Raw genomic sequence first — 18266 nt, 5'->3', positions numbered from 1 at the left:
TCTTATAATGGAAGGATGACTGAAACGTTCAGGTCGCAAAATAATTATTAGACATGGCTATGAAACAAAGGTGTGGTTAACTAAAAATGAATGCACGCATGCTTACGAACAACACGAACGCACGTCAAATTGCATTGACATCTACAGGATCTTCGGTTTTCTGTCCCCCAAAAAGGGGCGTGGCCATGACATCTTACGAAGTACCCATATTTACCCATCTGATGTATATTGCTAACGTGATAATATGTCAATATTGTGTTTACATCTCATTCTGCTGCCCCCAAGTGACAAAAAAAACCAACAATAATGAATGCAGCTTTGTCAGTAGTTTATTAACAGAATTGATCTTACATTGTAGGGAGGAATGCTGAGCCTCCACTCTTCTACATACTTATTTTTCTTAAAACAAAGTTCACTATTAACAAAAGTTATCTGCTGATTTAAGTCGTCTGGCCTTCAACTGCAACCCTCGAGTCCCTTTGACGAAATTTGTATTAAAGGAAGGATTTGTACGTACAAAAAAATTAGTTTAAATATCTTAATTCATGACAGTTTTGTCATTTAAAAAATAACATTAAACAGAAAGTCAATGCACATTATAGACATATGAAGACAGACACTTTTAGATGAAAAGAAAGGTTTTATTTAGTTTTTTAACCCTCTGTTACCTGTCCTTATGTTACTGTAAAGCACTCCGTAACACTGCTTTTGATTGTTGGGATCTTACTTCAAGTATGTGGGGCTGGACGGTGTTAAATACTGAACTAGTATCTGCATCAGGAGGCTTGTGCACATTGCCAAATCCCCCTGACATGGTCACTGAAATCACACCTGTAACATACGTAATAGCTATGGGATAGTGGAAATACTGATTATTATATATTAAACGCACAAACCCAAACAAATGTGCTCTGAAAACTGAATTAGTGCACCGTACGTAGGATTGTTTTTACGTGAATTTCTTTGATGCAATGCTTTCTGCAAGGTTTCCTATGAGGATGAGATTGTCTGAAGAATGTATGTGTCTACCGCGGTGAGTAAAAACTCACCAGGCCGAGGCTGATGGTGCGTCGCTCTCGCTCTCGTGCCATACGTCCATTCTGAGTGGTTGGTTTGTAGCTGTGGGTCGCATCGGCCGACGCATTTTGACGCCGATCTTTTGGTCACAGAAGCTCTAAATCGGCCGTTGGTGGACACTGCTCACAGTGCGATTTGCAACCAACGTTTCTGAATGACGACCAGAGATTTGATCACGTTTCTCTCGCGAACTTTCATCTTGGACGGCCCAAAATCGCACCGTGGGTAGGGGCCCACTGCTTATCCCTACAGTTTCATATACTACTGCTTACATTATGGACAATTTAACTTAACAAAAAGGTCAAAAAGGTTGCAGCAGAACCACAGGTGACTTTTTTTTTATTCCACAAATTCTTCCTTGTCAAAACCTGGTGCCTACATTACCCACAATGCAACTCGACCACTGACAGTTCGGTCGAAGTTTTGGGTGTGTTACGCTAGTAGCGGCTAATCAGGCATGTGATCGGCAAACTAAATGTAAACACAAATACATTATTCCCTAGCAGAACAAGCACAGTACAAGTATAAACACAAACGTGCACGCTCACTTCGTCTTGTAAAATCCACCACTTAACGGCAGTTCCCCCTTTTTAGAGTGAAATACCAATAATTATGTTATTTCTCCCAGCAAGCTCTCCTCTGTTGTACTCATTAACCACAGAGCGCCACAGGAAGTCATCAAACTCTTTAACTCCTCCCTCTAAGTGTCAGTCTGTATGACCTGAAGTCACTAAACTGGACATTGATCATTAACATCTCTGCAATACTTGAAATAATTGTGCAATATTCTGTGTATTACTCCCGTGCAATATTTAGTTTTCCCATGTTAGTTGTTCCTATTTATTGACACTGCTGTGCAATATCTTAATAATCAGTACATGCACCTCTGCTTATTACTTATTTTATTATATTGTATTATTATACTGTATTATCATCATCAACCGGTAAACCCACTTGGTACCTCACACTTATTTTATCTTATACTTATACCCACCTGGTACTTAATTTATTTTCTGACCTGTTTTTTATAGTGTATTATATTTTTTTTGCTAGTACTTTCTCCTGTGTGCACTGACGTAAAGGCGAGCTGCTGTAACAAAGAGTTTCCCTTCGGGGATCAATAAAGTATTTCTGATTCTGATTCTGATAAAACAGCCAAGACAGTAAACCCGTCGCCTTCCTCCCGCTCACCGCTGTCCTGTTCGGCAGGCTGAGCTCGAGCTGAACGCAAACAAACATCCTCTTGGATACGACTGCCTCTAGTTTTCAAACTTGTAGTCTTCAGCCCCAACCGACGCTGACTCAAGTGACATCACCTGAGGACATTTCTGAAATTTAGCGTAGCTCCCTCTGGAGCCACAAAAGCTTTATACTTTTTTCAGATATGCATTAGTACTCCCCAACACTTGAAAACACTCTTTGATGTGTAAAATCGCTGGGGTTCCCCTTTAACGGTCAAACATTGTCTGACGCTACGCTCGCCGTTAGCCATAGTAGCTACAGCTAGCTTCATTAGCTTAGCTACCCTGTACCAGTAAAGCACTCGTCACATCAGTGACAGCTGCCCACAGTGAGTGATTATCTCTCAGTATAATGTTACAGCATTCGCTACCAGTTTCACACTGTACCTGCCAGTGAAAAGTGGCGTCTGCCACTGGAACAACGGTGACGTATCGTTTTAATGCGGCACACAGCAGCGACATACCAGCAGTCGGCAGCGGCCAGTAAGAATTATAACACACCGGTGGGAAGAAGCATGTGCCGTTGAAACATACCCTGCCGTGCCATATGCCGGTCGAACAGCAGCGACTTACCACTGGTTAAAGTGGCGTACCACTAAGAATCTGCACGTGACAATACAACACAAGCTCATCTTAATCTTAATTATTTAATCATTTGTATTTCATTTCACGTTACCTGTTGGTTTTTGTCTTTCGCGAAGCATCTTGTAACTTGTTTATGAAAAGGGCTAAAATAAAGGTATTATTATTACGACCAGTTATTATTATTCAGAATGTGCGTATGCCACTAAAACCAAAGTTGCAAACCATCAGCGACTTTTCACTTTAGGCATCGCTCCACACAGCAGGTGCCCACACAATCAGTGCATAAACTACCAAATGAATTGAGGGTGTGGTGCTTTAGTCTCATTTAGTATTTCAAGTAGAAAACATACTTGGAAATCTAGTGTGATCTAAAGGTACCAAAGTGCAATCTACTCGCTATTGCCTAACTAGACTCACTTGGCTAATGACTGCATTAAAAAAAACTAAGTTTAAATTAGGTCAAAATACGTTTCCCAGCATGCTATCATTCCTCTACTGTTTCTTTGTGAACATTGTTTTGAGAATTGGGTGAAATGTTGACTGTAATTATGTAAAGATTTCTTCCTCTCTTCCCTTGAAGAGATGGCCTTTTCTGAAGTCTGTGTTTGATTTTGTTCTGGTTTGTCTCCTAAATAAAAAGGTATGAGGGTCACAGAGGTAACTTAAGAGGTCAGGGGTCACAGGTCCTGCTCATGCATCTGCTGCTGCATCTTCTGAAGCATCTGCTGCATCCTCCTCAACTGCAGAGACCAGGACAAGACAAAGAAAAGGGGGATGAGAGACGCCTTACATAATAACGCATATGGGTCAGCATTTCACATCACACATGCTTATGTAATACCTGCTGCGATGCATTATTCAGTATTTCAGGTTTATTAAGGAGTCAGATTCTTTCCACTCACTTCGTCATCTTTCATTTTGATGAGTTTCTCCGTCTCCCCGTCAGGCGTGGACAGCGGCAGGATCGGGAGGGGGCTCTCCACCCGCTTATCTGCATTCATCTTACTGTGAGATAAGAGATAAACATGAAGGAGGATAACTGCAAGCCACTGGGTTTTCATTTGTTTCACTGCAGTATGGAAATAAACTTGCAGCAACCTCTTTAAAGCCTCCGTGTGTAGAATTGTTGTGGGGTTATAATATACTGTATATTATCTTTTGAGTTATTCTAATGGCATTTGTAGAAAAATAACACAATCCCAGTTTATATGTTGAATATAGGCCATCCAAAAGCAGCAATGCCAAACACTTACGGGACATTATGAAGGGGATGACTGTCATGAGTGGCAGAGTCTGCAAATGAACTGAACACTTTTTTCTCCAGGCTTAATAAAGGGAATAATTCAGATCATGCTGTTAACACTCTTAATTCAGTTGTACCTGTGCAGTCAGATAGAATTGATGTTTCTGTTGAGCAGGTGAGGGGCACTTTTCAACACTTAGATCAGAGGAAGGCCACGGGAATGAAATGTGGAAGACCTCACATATAATACTTCTTCTAAAGAAAGCATGGAAGCAGGTGATTATCGTCCCGTAGCTTTAAACCCTGTTGTAATGAAAACCTTTGAAAGAATTGTGGTTCGGCAGCTCACCAGGTCTGTAGGTGGCAAACTACTGGACACTTTCCACATAAGTGGAACTGTAGCGCAGAAGATGCTGTTGTAACACACTAAAGCCTAAAGCTACAGCGAGGGCCGTCTTCTTAGATGTTACATCTGCATTCAACACAGTTCAGCCAGAGCTCTTATTGGCAGAGATGATTCAAATGGAGGTAAATCCTCATCTGAGTCAGTGGTATCATTCATTTCTTACAGAGTACAGGTAGTTAAAGTTAATCAGCTTCCATTGTTACTAACTCAGACCAGGGCTGCGTGAGCTCACCCCTACTCTTCACACTTTATACGGGCGATTGTAAAACTGATGTTCCAAATACATTTATTTTGATGTTTTCAGATGATACCGCACTGTTGTCTTTGTTAGGCACTGAAGCGGATCCTAGTATTCATCATTCATCATTGTACTGATAGATTAGTGGAGTGTGAAAAGAATTAACTTATTATTAATCCAAAGAAGACACAAGAAATACTTTTTGATCTTCCAGTGAACTCATCTCCTCCTACAGTTACTGTCAATTCAATTTATTTCTTTATACAGCGCCAATTCATAACAGAAGTTATATCACTGCACTTTTCCTACAGAGCAGGTCTAGACCGAACTCTTTATAATATTATTTACAGAGGCCCAACAAATCCCACCACGAGCAAGCACTTGGCGACAGCGGCAAGAAAAAACTTAAATACTGTAAATATTTAGGCATCTATCTGGAAGCTGCTTTTTCATGGAGTGCACATATAGTTACAGCAGCGTGTGTTTATATTTCTCGGGTAAAAACGATGGATGTATTTTCTGTGTTTCACTACAAGACTAGAGAGTAGGCAGTACAAGTTGTTAAAATGTCATATTTATTGGGATTGGGAACGTAACGATTTGTGAAAGCAAGAAAGTTAAAACTTCTTATTTCAGCAGACTTTTACTGGAGGGCCGGATTTGGCCCACGGGCCGCCTTTTGCCTACCACTGGTGTATGGCGTAATACACTTGGATCCATTATCCAATAGATTTGAAATGCTGTTCAAGCACTTATTCAATGACAGTTGATATTCTAGTTTCACTGTATGTGCATTTGTCTTGAGTCTTTGTCCATTTTGACTCTGATGAACACGCAGTAAACTATAAATGTCACCCTGCCGCTCACACACGTACCTGTTTGCACACCTACCTGGTCATGGTCTGGATGCACTGAGCTCTGTAGTTCTCATAGTGACAGTCGCTGGTGATGTCCTTCAGGTCGTTCATGTGGGTTCTTATCAGCATGGTCCTCAGCTTCACAAAGTCGCAGTGGGACGGGTTCTCCACTGTGTACAGGAAAAGATTAACATCAGGCCTGGCCGCGTACTGGAAATGAGTATTGCCATGGTAACTGAAATCTCAAAATCGCTGCAGAGAGTCGAGATAGACAGCTACAGAGCGTTTCTTACCCTCCACAATGCCCCACGGGTAGAGCCTCCCTCTCACTCTCTGACCCCTGGCTTCTACCACAGTGTTGCTGCCGATCACTGCGAACGGAGTGCTCTCCTGCATCACATCAGTGGTAGAGGAAGCATTCAGAGCCTTTACTTAAAGTAAAAGTAGCAATGCCACTGTGTAAAAGTACTACATTACAAGTAAAGTTCCTGCAATGTTAGTTAAGAAAAAGTGCAAAGTATTGTCAGCAAAATGTATGTAAAGTATCATAAGTAAAAGTACTCTTTACACCCCCAAGTACTTGGAAAGATCACCTAATTAACTCAACTAAACAACTAAAAACACAAACTGTGATTTGATTAAAAAATATATCCACATTTGTGTTGAAGAGAAAAATAAACAGCCAAATAGAATTAGGGAATTGTTATGATAGTTATAGTTATTTCCTGTTTTATTTTGTAATATTCTCCTTTGTACCTTTTCTGGAAGTTGTGGACTCTGATTACGATTTGCTCCTTTGGACTTTTTGCCTTTGGTGGACTGCTTACCTGTTTTGTACTACCTGCCTGTAATCAGTATAAGCCTTTTTTCCATAATTAAATGATTTATACTGCACCTACTCTGCTTGATGGTCTGCATTTGGGTCCTACTCCTGCCTACTTGGTTCCCCGGCTTGACTACCACCACAACAGTGATGGTGATCTTTAGTAAATTTACAATAACCAGTAAGCTGTTCATCAGCCTGAGTCAGTTATCTCCGCAGAGTGTGCGGAAACCTGTTAACGAGCGAGCAGAGAAGTTGGAATAGTTAAGTAAGTAATGGCCAAAGGGTTAAAACAGCTAAACATAGGAGATGAATAGTTTAAACAGCTTCTGCCACTTCAAGTGGTCACATTATCTTTTATATTTTGTATATAAAATCTTAATCTGTTAAGTAACTAAAAAATAGCTGTCAGATAAATACTGGAGTAAAAAGTATAATGTTTCATGTAATGCAGTAGAGTTATAAAGCAGCAGAAAATTGCAGTAAAAAGTACAAATCAGTCCAAACTGCACTTAAATACAGTACTTGAGTAAATGTACTTAGTTACTTTCCACCACTGCAAAACACCCAAGTGCCTTTAACACGATGATCAAAAATAATGGAGCGTGTTATTTAGACTCATCGGATCCGAATCGAACTCACCTTCAGCTCTTTATCTTGCCGCTTGAACTCCTCGTCCTCATCAGAGTCACAGTCAGGGAACTGATAGATCTTTATCCCATACTTATCTATCTCTTCCCTCAGCTGGACGGACAACACACACATATATGAGATGTGACGGTTAAATGTAGAGACACACACACACACACACACACACACACACACACACACCCTCCGACTGAGGGCTAAAATGTAGCAGGAAGTCGCTGCCCTATAAAAACGCTTTACAAATCAGTCCAGATAAAACCTCTGTGCAGAAACGTCCAAATCATCCACCACTAAAATTAGCTGAAAGTGAACCCAAATCTAACGCTGAACTTCAACGCTTACTTCCATACTTCTTAACTCACTTGCTTCCCCTTCTAGTCTGTCATGGATTTTTACCAAATCAGAATATCAATATATTTGTTGGTTTCAGCGCGATAAGATCTTCGGCTCAGCTCGTGAGCTGAACTGGTCTTATATTCACAACTATCTACATCTGCAGTTTCACCACTAGATGCCATTAAATCCTACACACTGCTCTTTTTAAAATTCATTTCAACATAATGCTCATTGGCATTTAGCCATTGTTAAAAGAGAACTCCACTGATTTAGCATTGCACTCCTATAACGCTGTCAGACTCATGATGGACAAAATGTCTTTATAGTTCTGTTCATTTATGGATTAAACAAAGTGTTTATTAGTAGGTGTATTTTTGAAGTTTGGACAGAGTCAGGCTAGCTGTTTCCCTCTGTCGCCTGTGTTTATGCTAAGCTAACCACATCCTGACTCCAGCTCCATACACAAACACGAGATATCGATATTCTCACCTAACTGTCTGAAAGAAAGCGAATAAGTGTTTTACCCATAACGTTGAACTATTCCTTTAAGAAAATCCAGATAACTATTTAAAAAAAGGAAATAAATAATAAATGCAGATGTCTTTGTGGGTTTAATTCAGTGCAGAAATATAAATTAAAACACTGAATGCCCAGCAGCAAAAAGAGATGCTGCGCAGACAGAAAGGTCAGTGCATAAATTCTGCTTTTATTGTGTACATATACAGCCGATATCTCATATCCCATACTTCAGGCAGAGCGGTCTAATCTGGTGGTCCTGGATTTTCTATGTAATCTACATGCATATCATTATATTTCCTATATTTTGTGGTCTTACCCTCTCTTTGAGTTTCTTTATCTCAGTGGGAGTGAGGCAGTCGGCCTTAGCGATGAGAGGAACCACATTGACTTTATCCTGCAGGGCCTTCATGAACTCTATATCAACGGGACGAAGCCTGCAGGACGGCATGAACTTTACTGAGCATTTTTAACACATGCATGTACAAAAATATTATGTGTGCATATGTGTGTATTACCCGTGTCCAAACGGAGGTATGAAGTAGAGGCAGCAGTGCACTCTGTTGTCCTGGATGTTCTTCCTGTTGAGTCCGCTCTCGTCTCTGAAGTAGTGTTCAAACTGCTGATCGATGTAGTCTGCGACTGCCGTCCAGCTACAAGACACAAACAACATACAGCCTGTACGTGTTTATGTGTTTTACTACAATCATATCTAACTTTTAAAGGAATAGTTCGACATTTTGGGACGTATGCTGCTTGTCTTTTCTGCCGAGAGTGAGAGGAAAAGATTGATTAACACCGGTGGAGGAAAGTAACTAAATTTGATTTAAACTCAACTTCCATTTGAGGTGCTTGTACTTTACTTAAGTATTTACGTATTATAGGGAAATATTGTACTTTCTCCTCCACTATATTTACCTGCCCGCTCAAGTTACTAGTTATTTTACAGATTTTTACATTCAAAACATATGAATATCTTATAAAATAAAATGTACTGTCGATTAAAATACCCAACAGAATATAAAATAGTTCAAATTAGCTCCACCTCGACCAACTACAACAGTAAGACATCGCTTGCATCGGTAACAATAATCCAATAATATAATATACAACAGTATAACAATCAAAGGGTTAGGGTTAGTACATTTTTATAATAGTACTTTTACTTAAGAGACATTTTCAACGCAGGACTTTTACTTGTAATGAAGTATTATAATACTGCAATTTAACTACTTTTACTTAAGTAAAGAATGTAAATACTGTCATATCTGTACACTAACTATGGAGCTAGCCATCTCTCTCTCCCTGTCATACAGCTTTCTACTGAATAAAATGCCGCCAAAAATACTTTAAGGAAATAGTTAGCGTACAGCAAATAACTCCCTGAAAGTTTTTAGATTTCTGCTATGGATTAAACAGTGAAGATACACTGGGTTAATAAGTGAGCTTTGGAGGTGTCGGCAGGTGTACGTTTGAACTTTGGACAGAGCCAGGCTAGCTGTTTTCCCCTGCTTCCAGTCTTTATGCTAAGCTAGGCTAACCACCTCCCGGCGCGTGCTCCATAGTTAGCATACAGACATGAGAGTGGTAATAATCTTCGCATCTAACTCTCACCAAGAAAGCAAAGCTATTTCTCAAAATCACTGTAAATGCTAAAACGTGGTGTAACAGTCGCACAACTTACACAATAATGTCCATCTAAAGTTTACTAACGTTACTGGTTACTGCTCATACCAGACCAAGTAAGACTGTAGCAGCAAAACCCTTGAGTGTGTGGAATTGAGCAAGTGTGAGTTTTATCGGTTATGAGTTCAACTTTTTAGTTATTTCTTCGTTCAAGAGTTACATATCCTCGCTTGAATTCAACGCTAGCTGGTGAAGTGTGCAGTTTTTACGCAGCAGGACACAAAATTATATTTACTCTCCTTTTGGAAACAGCCGCCATTAAAACAACACGGGTCTGCAAATTAACAGCACCCTCAAGGCAGCATGTAAAACATTTTTTAGCATTTTATCAACACGTTTGGTGACTGACCACTTCCATTTCAGGTGATTGTCTCTTGTCTTAACGTGCTGTAGAAGCTGCTGTTCGCCATCATTATTTATCATTATTTCTCATTATACAGGCAGAAGGTACATGCTTACCCAGGCTGAAATCATGTACATGACATCAGCTTATTTTCTAATGAAAACCCCTGCAATCCCTCTTATTCATTTAAATATACTGCAGAAACCTACGTCAGAAAATCCTTTTCCTCAGTTAACGTTAAATACTACATAACGACAACAGCAGGGGAAAGAATTATGTAGCACTTTTAAAAAGTAAGTCTCAAACTGCTTCACAAACAGGAGAAACAACACAGGGGCAGTGAGACAGTGCGAAATATAATTAATGTCCTAATGAAATCAAATCAATACTGTGGCTCTATCCAAAAGGAAACAACAGACCGAACAGTCAAGGCAGACCAAACAAAAAGCACACCACGCATTTAGCATCACAGTATGGTCAGAAATGATAGTTTTAAGAAGAGATCTAAAATCCTGAGTTGGGCTGAAGCTGCAGAGGCTCATCTGCAATTAAAATTTAGGTCCATAGGGACCTGCGTGGGGAAATCAAACTGGCAACCAGGTTGAAACGGGATGAAAAAGAGGCGTCTTTTACCACAAAAAATAAATAAAACGATAAAATACATCGTTTGTCTAACGATATATCAGCAGGACGACATCATTTGTCTGTGACTTCGAAGGCTGTTGAAAGATAAATCTGTTTTATGATGCGACAACACTTTGGTCAAGGTTTGGTTAGGATTAGGGAAACATCGTGGTTTGGGTCAAAATGACTACTTTAAAGGTCCAGTGTGCAACATTTACGAGGAGCTACTGGCAGAAATGGAATATAATATTTATAAGTATGTTTTCATTCGTGTATAATCAGACCTGAAAATAAGAATCCTTGTGTTTTCGTCACCTTAAAATAAGCTGTTTATATCTACAGAGGGAGCAGGTCCCCTTCCACGGAGGCCGCCATGTTGCACCGCCATGTTTCTACAGTAGCCCAGAACGGACAAACCAAACACTGGCTCTAGATTGGGCCGTTCGCCACCGTAGTTTATCCTACGCGCTTGGAAGGGGAGGGTGAGGCGAGCGGTATTCAAATGGTTGCAAACTGCAATTTCACCGCTAGATGCCACTAAATCCTCCACACTGGACCTTTAGGGTTAGGGGACCTTCATCATCATGGTTACAATAACAAACACTTGGTTAAAGTTAGGGAATCGACCCCAAATACTCACTAGCACCAAATGTGGATTAATCGGCCGCTGAAAATAGTCAACAAATGCACTATTTCCTCCTGTTTGTTTGATAAAAACTACAGTGAGCAGCTTCTTTTAGCCTTTTTTTTTAAACATATATTTTTGAGGTGTTTTTAAAGATTTACGTCTTCAGCAGGAACCAATGGGCTCGGAGCAGAGGGCCACAGACAGGAAGTGAGACAGTGTTGAGAGATGGACTGGCATGGTGTTGGTTTGGGTCTTTTTATGGGATTAGCTGACAATAAGGAAAATATAGAATATTGCCAGCTTTATAATGAATAGAGATATAATGAATAGTGTTGTTTACTGTAGTCAAAGGTGCTTTCATGTTGTACAGTGTTGGCAAGTATGAACATGGCAGACCAGTTTGTAGCAGCAAAGCAGCAGTTTCTTTCATTTTCATGTTGAACAGAAGAACTGCAGAGCTTTTATTTACACGTGGGTGAAAGAGAGACAGAGCTGAAAAGGAAAGGTCAGATAAGTGGTATGCTGGGGAACAACTTCACTTACGGCAACGTAAAGCCATAGAAAGCTCCCTCCATCTAATGTGATTTACCATCCAAGCTTCCAAAGCTGCTTTTATTGGCCAGGTCTCAGTGTGCAAAGTGAACACTCACCACTCAGTGTTGTTGACAGCATCTCCAAAGCCCGGGGTGTCCACGATGGTCAGTTTCAGCTTCACCCCCTTCTCCTCGATGTCCACCGTGTGCTTTGTGATCTCCACCGTCTGATTGATTCGCTCTATAACGGATGTATAGATATTTCAGTCTGTCTGAACTGTGATCAGAGATTACGCGGGTATGGAGACGTCTGATTGGTCGTTGACTCACCCTCTGCATTGAGCAGTTTCCTGTCTTTATGCAGATCAGTGAGGAACAGGCTGTTCACCAGAGTGGATTTACCCAGGCCAGACTCACCTGTAACACACACACACACACACACACACACACACACACACACACTGTGGAAACGGCTGCACAATGTCGCCTGAGGCTCTGAAGGAGCTTTATCAGAAAAAAAACAAACCCTGATGATGTCACAGTGATGTCATCAGGGTTACCTCAGCTTGGGCTTGAAAACATTTGTGATTAAATCCAGATCTTTTTTTTTTTTTTTTGGGAGGAGAGGCTTTCGTGACTTAACTTGTTCCTCAAGATTAACATTCATATTTTAACAGAGCCAGACATTTTCACAGGGCACGTGATGAAACTTGTGAAAAGTGAGATGGTGCGGAGGCGTATGCTGCTTGGGTTTGAGTCTTTTTGTGTGAAGACAGCTTTGGATTTGATCCCCATGCTGAAGTGGTGTGCATGGGGCCCTATTAAGATCGATTCACAGTTTGGAGAATGGAGTGTGTTCATCTGCTCTAAAGCCAGCTGCTAATGTTAGCATGTCTCTAGCTGACTACCTAAAGTAGTAACTTAGCGTTATTTCCACTCTAACGCAAGGGGCATGTCGTTAGCTAACTGCAGTATTATGTGGAGTTACAGGTTATGTTAAAAAATCCTTTTTCAGGACTGGAACATCCACCTTGTGTGCACCACTAACGCTATATCAGAGTTTAAGCTAACGTTAGCGGCTCTGTTCTGCTCTTTACTGGATTGGGGAAGTTTACACTCCAATAACTCCAGCCAAACTTGCATTAGATAGCCTTAAGTCTGTCAAACTCATCGCTTATTCCTCAAATTCTTTTCTCATGTAAAAATGAAACATACATTTTGAAAATAAGAACATTAAAGCATAAGTCTAACCTCTGTGTTGCTTGTCCAAGTATGTTTTTCAATCATGGAGTTTTAGCGTTAGCATCACCTTTTGTTAGCTAGTGTCTGCCGGTGACAGTTTCAGCCGACAACATAAGAAACTGCTTTTGTCTAAATCTGTGGGAATTTTAAGACACATTGTTTCAAAAATTACTAAGAATTTCGAAGGTAAATCTGCCACGTTATCACTGACGACTGCATATGTGCCGTGCTAGACTAGAAAAACTGACAGGCATAGCAACAGCAACAAGTTAGTGACACACTGGACAAACGTTCAGTAAAAACCCAGAAGAGGTGGCAACATCTCTCACCTGCCACCATGAGGGTGAAGTCAAATCCTTTTTTGACCGACTTCCTGTGCACCTGGTTGGGCAGCGTCGCAAAACCAACATAGTCTTTTTCCTAGAAACAATAACACACAGACACAAAATAAATTAAATCAGTCCTGTAGGACGGTGAAGCCATGCTGCCCTACAAAGGCACAGTAACTACAGAAGCAGTGAAGTTGAGAAAAAAGGGTTGAACGTTTTCAGGCTGGACGGCAAACTATAAAACAGATAGAAAGGTTAAGCTTGATGTGGTTAACCCAAATGTGTTATCTCAGCTTTCTGATCCATTTGAACTACTTTGTTTAAGCAATTTATTTACAGTCCGTAGCTTATAGGAATCAAGAGTTTCTGAGTTTAATCTTATTATTAATATTTATTGGAATCAATGTAATACATTCATTTACAATTTAATACATTTAAGTATGTGATTTAAAGTTAGCTTAACCACCAAATCACATGAAATTCACTAATCAAAAAATTAGACGGCAGCTACTGAGATCTGCTAAGCTAGCTACCTTTATGCTAAGCTAGCTACCTTTAGCAGGAGTTGAGCTCTTTGTTTTTTCCATCATGAATTGATTTGCCTTATTTAATTATGTGGAATAACAAACTGTATAACCAAAATGTCAGTTAATCAAATAGATATTTTTCATTTAGAGATAACGAGGAGAAAATCAATAACTAAACTTAGCTTTAGTTTTAGCTAGCCGCAGCTATCTCACAAGCTAGCTTTCACTTGATATAGCCCTCTTACTTTAGCTATCTGGTTAGCTGTCTTTCTATGGCAGAGAGTGCAGTAATACACAGCCAGAGTGCAGTAATACACAGTCAGAGTGCAGTAATACACAGCCAGAGTGCAGTGATACACAGCGAGAATGCTGTAATACACAGTCAGAGTGCAGTAATACACAGTCAGAGTGCAGTAATACACAGCCAGAGTGCAGTAATACACAGCCAGAGTGCAGTGATACACAGCGAGAATGCTGTAATACACAGTCAGAGTGCAGTAATACACAGTCAGAGTGCAGTAATACACAGCCAGAGTGCAGTAATACACAGCCAGAGTGCAGTGATACACAGCGAGAATGCTGTAATACACAGTCAGAGTGCTGTAATACACAGTCAGAGTGCAGTAATACACAGCCAGAGTGCTGTAATACACAGTCAGAGTGCAGTAATACACAGCGAGAATGCTGTAATACACAGTCAGAGTGCAGTAATACACAGCCAGAGTGCAGTAATACACAGCGAGAATGCTGTAATACGCAGTCAGAGTGCAGTATTACACAGTCAGAATGCAGTGAAGATACTGCGTTTTTGGTTTTTAGGTCTGTTTTGTAGTTACTGCAAATTTAAAAATCTGTTTTCATGGAAATTACACATTCCTATGGCATAATATTTTTTATATATACTGTATTAAAACATATAAAGTCAGATACAGGTTATAATACATTTTTACCAATTATTTAGTGACTGGCCGACCCACTTCTGGTCTTCCCTCACAGCTCTGTGCTGCTGCGTGGTACAGTAGGCCTAGTTGTGTTAGTAGGACATCCCCATGATTCCCTTTATGTTTTATTGAGGTGGCGGAGACTAGAGGGTGGCGGAGAGCCTGAGAGCAGGTTCTCCAAGTATTCATAATACAGTATGGCACTATGACAAGAGGAGGGGGTGGGGTGTGTGTGCAGCGAACGATGTGAAGATGTGCATCTGAGTACATGGAAAGAGGAGGAAGAAAAGCTTCAAACAACAAGAGGGATTGGACAAAACAGAGGCTTGAAGGAGGCAGATGGCGTGTGATGATCGAATAAAAGTACAGCTCCTCCCATCGTGCATTAGATTTTCCCAAACATTTCCACTTAAGCATACAGCAAGCTTTTAATACCAAATCTAATGTAGAGTGCATTAGCTTGACTACTTAGGGAGTGACTAAGGAGCTGTGTGCATGGAGGTGTGGAGTGTTTTTCTCTTTGGTTTCGGTATTGCTTCCATATTGACATTTTGTCTGTGGATGCGATTGCAAGTCACTCCCACACACATATCACAAAAATACACACATCCAGACTGCCGGGTAACACCTCGCTGCGTCTGTGTCCGCTGCTCTGACTCAGCCTCAGCGCTGCCGTCCAAGACGACATGAAAAGACAGAACTGTGAAGCAGGATGAAGGCAAGCATTATGAAACTGCTCGTGGGATTTTGGGGATACATATCTCAAAATAAAGATGCTCACAGTGAAGGCGGTGAGGAGATGCTGTATGTAAGACATACGAGAGTATCTGTCCTTTCTAGTATCCCTGATTTTTCACTCGTGAAATTAGTGAAAGATTAGTGAAATTCCTGATTTTAAGTTCATTTCCAACTTGCTTTTGGACAACAGGGTTCACAGGGACATATTTTCCACTCTGGGTGTGTTAATTGATGATGTACATTCAATTTTCAATACATGATACCCCCTAAACATACAGTTTTACCCTTTTTTCTGACCTTAAAGGGACAGACAGCCCCAAAATCAAAACTACATATTTTCCCTCTCACCTGCAGAGCTGTTTATCCATCTGGATTGTTATGGTGTGAGTTAGATATCGGCAGTAGAGAAGTCTGCATTATCTGAATGTAACGGGACTGTATGGCGCTCGGCTCGTGGTGCTCAAAGCGCCAAAAAATACATTTGAAAAACTCAACAGTTACGTCTCTTTCCAGAAATCATGACCCGGATACTCAAGATAATCCACAGATTTGCTGTGAGCAGTTTCATGTAGGAACTTTCGGTAGAAAGAAAATAGTTCCTGGAAAGAGACGTTGCTGTTGAGATTTTCAAATGTATTTTTTGACCAAAATAATCTAGATGGATAAATAACACTACAGGTAAGAGGAAAATATATATATATATATATATATGTTTGATTCTGGGGTGAACTGTCTCTTTAAGGTTGGAAAAATGCTCTTATTCCATACTGTCTCTCAGCATTACATTAAAGCTGAATCCATTAGTTGATTGACAGAAACTTAATCTGCAACTATTTTGTTAATTGCTTAACCTTTTTAATCATTTTTTCAGCAAAAACAGCAAATATTCTCTGGTTCTAGCTTCTGCAATATGAGGATCTGCTGCATTTATGTTTGATATATTTGAAAACTGAATATTGTCCAGTTTTGGACTGTTGGTCGGACATTTGAAGACATCACCTTCGGGTTTAGAAAGTTTTACAGGCATTTTTCACTACTTTCTGACATTCAGACTAAACGATTTATGGAGAAAATAATCAGATTAATCAATGGTGAACACAATCATTAGTTGCAGCCCTAATACAGTATATTCTATATCATCTTGTTCCAGCTTTCCATGGAAGCTATATGATGTTTCCACTGAGTGAAATATTCAAACAAAACACTCTTTCTTAAGGCTGCTCCACACTATCAAATGGAAAAATTGCAAATATTCCCCAAATACTTAATCTCCTCTAGCATTTCAAATAAAGTTTTGGATGTATTATCTATAAGCCATTTAGTCTATAAAATATCAGTAAATAGTGATTATAACTGATGTTCTCAAATGTCTTGTTTTGTCCAACCAAAGATATTCAGTTTACTATCATATATGACGAATAAAAAGCAGACGTTTCACATTTAACATTGAAGCAGCCGGACTCACTGAATGTTTTGTCATTTTTGCTTGAAAAATAACTGAAACGATGAGTCATTTATGAAACTAACTGCACGTTAATGTTCCGTCGATTGACTGATCATTACTCGACTAGTCGTTTGAGCTCTTGGATCGTGATTACAGATGTGTACAGATGTTACAGACTAAAGGAAATGGGTAAGTGAGCGCGAGGATGAGTTTTCTGCATGGATGGTCAACTTCTGGCATTATTTAGCAGAAGCCATAAAAGCTGAATAAACTGAAATGAACCGACACGGTGAGATGTGTCAGTGCGCATGCACTGATGTGACAGCAAAGACAAAGACCGACCAGGGTCACCAGCAGCAGTGCCACCAAAACAAAGGGATATTACTGGTTCCTGCAGGTGCGACACATCAGGAGGAGGCTTTTATTTTGTGAGAGTCATCCTCACACTCACACACACACACACACACACACACACACACACCTTGGTCTGCTGCGTATCTCTTACCTCTCCATCATCTGGGTCATGAAGCCAAATTCCAGGAGACATCAGTCCGGTTGGGGAGCAGATGACAGCCACATCCAGGAGCAGAAATAAAAACATCATGTGGATTTGTGCACACTCATTAATCGATGCTTAATTAACCAACCAGCTGTGGCGCGCGGCAGGTCATTAATCACCTGCAGGGGGCTTACCTGACCGGGGCGCGCGGCTCTTGTACCTGCTGTTGGCGGTCATCTTGCGCACAGTTGGTGCTAAATGCGTCCAAACTGAATTAAAGGGGCGGGTCTGGAGCCGCTGCTGGTCCCTTTAAGGCTGTACAATGTCTCACCGCCGCAGCAAGAAGAAGAATCCAACAACAGCGTTTACACGTGCGGGAAAGAATCTAAATCACACACAAAAACCAGCATATCTGTTATTCTGTCGTACGCCAGACTCTGAGTCCTCATGCATGCAGACTGGTCTACTGACTGTGGGCTGATTTATTGTGAAGGACTGTTTGCAGTGCAAGTGAACCGCCAGGCGGTGGCAGTATAGCTCTGTTCTTACACAAGAACATCACGTTTACATATTGTATTCTGTGCTGCAAGTTTTACATTTATTTTGTATTTCATCTGATGATAATAATAATAATAATAATAATAATAATAATAATAATAGCTTCTTTATAGACCACTTTTCAAGCAAGAAGCAAAAAGGTGCTTTGCAGAGTTAGGAGGCCAAAGACAGGACAGAAAGAGCATTTATTAAAACATATCTACA

General features: G+C 40.4%; 1 protein-coding gene and 1 long non-coding RNA gene across 2 annotated transcripts; one reads left to right on the top strand and one right to left on the bottom strand.

Annotated features, from left to right (window-relative positions):
- Nucleotides 1-311: 311 nt before the first annotated feature.
- Nucleotides 312-17999, bottom strand: sept5b (septin 5b). The gene is made up of 12 exons (XM_044174665.1): nt 17699-17999; nt 17511-17521; nt 13356-13446; nt 12115-12201; nt 11902-12025; nt 8489-8623; nt 8290-8407; nt 7113-7214; nt 5941-6037; nt 5682-5817; nt 3806-3908; nt 312-3643 (listed from the first exon to the last, which is right to left on the bottom strand). Exons 1-12 carry the CDS (start codon nt 17739-17741, stop codon nt 3581-3583), a joined length of 1110 nt encoding a protein of 369 aa, XP_044030600.1. The 5' UTR covers nt 17742-17999; the 3' UTR covers nt 312-3580.
- On the top strand, nt 3572-4004 carry LOC122865797. The gene is made up of 2 exons (XR_006375544.1): nt 3572-3709; nt 3850-4004. It is a non-coding gene; the product is annotated as an uncharacterized LOC122865797 (long non-coding RNA).
- Nucleotides 18000-18266: the final 267 nt, after the last annotated feature.

Source organism: Siniperca chuatsi, linkage group LG18 (genome assembly GCF_020085105.1).
Source record: "Siniperca chuatsi isolate FFG_IHB_CAS linkage group LG18, ASM2008510v1, whole genome shotgun sequence".
Lineage (NCBI taxonomy): Eukaryota > Metazoa > Chordata > Actinopteri > Centrarchiformes > Sinipercidae > Siniperca > Siniperca chuatsi.
This window is presented reverse-complemented; position numbering and strand designations above follow the sequence as displayed.

Excerpts from the sequence above, each read along its gene's own strand:
- sept5b (XM_044174665.1), bottom strand. The coding sequence starts at position 17,741 with ATGACCGCCAACAGCAGGTACAAGAGCCGCGCGCCCCGGTCAG. Across the intron at positions 12,026-12,114 it reads GAAACTGCTCAATGCAGAGG|AGCGAATCAATCAGACGGTG; the intron begins GTGAGTCAACGA and ends CATCCGTTATAG. Across the intron at positions 8,408-8,488 it reads ATACCTCCGTTTGGACACGG|GCTTCGTCCCGTTGATATAG; the intron begins GTAATACACACA and ends GCCGTCCTGCAG.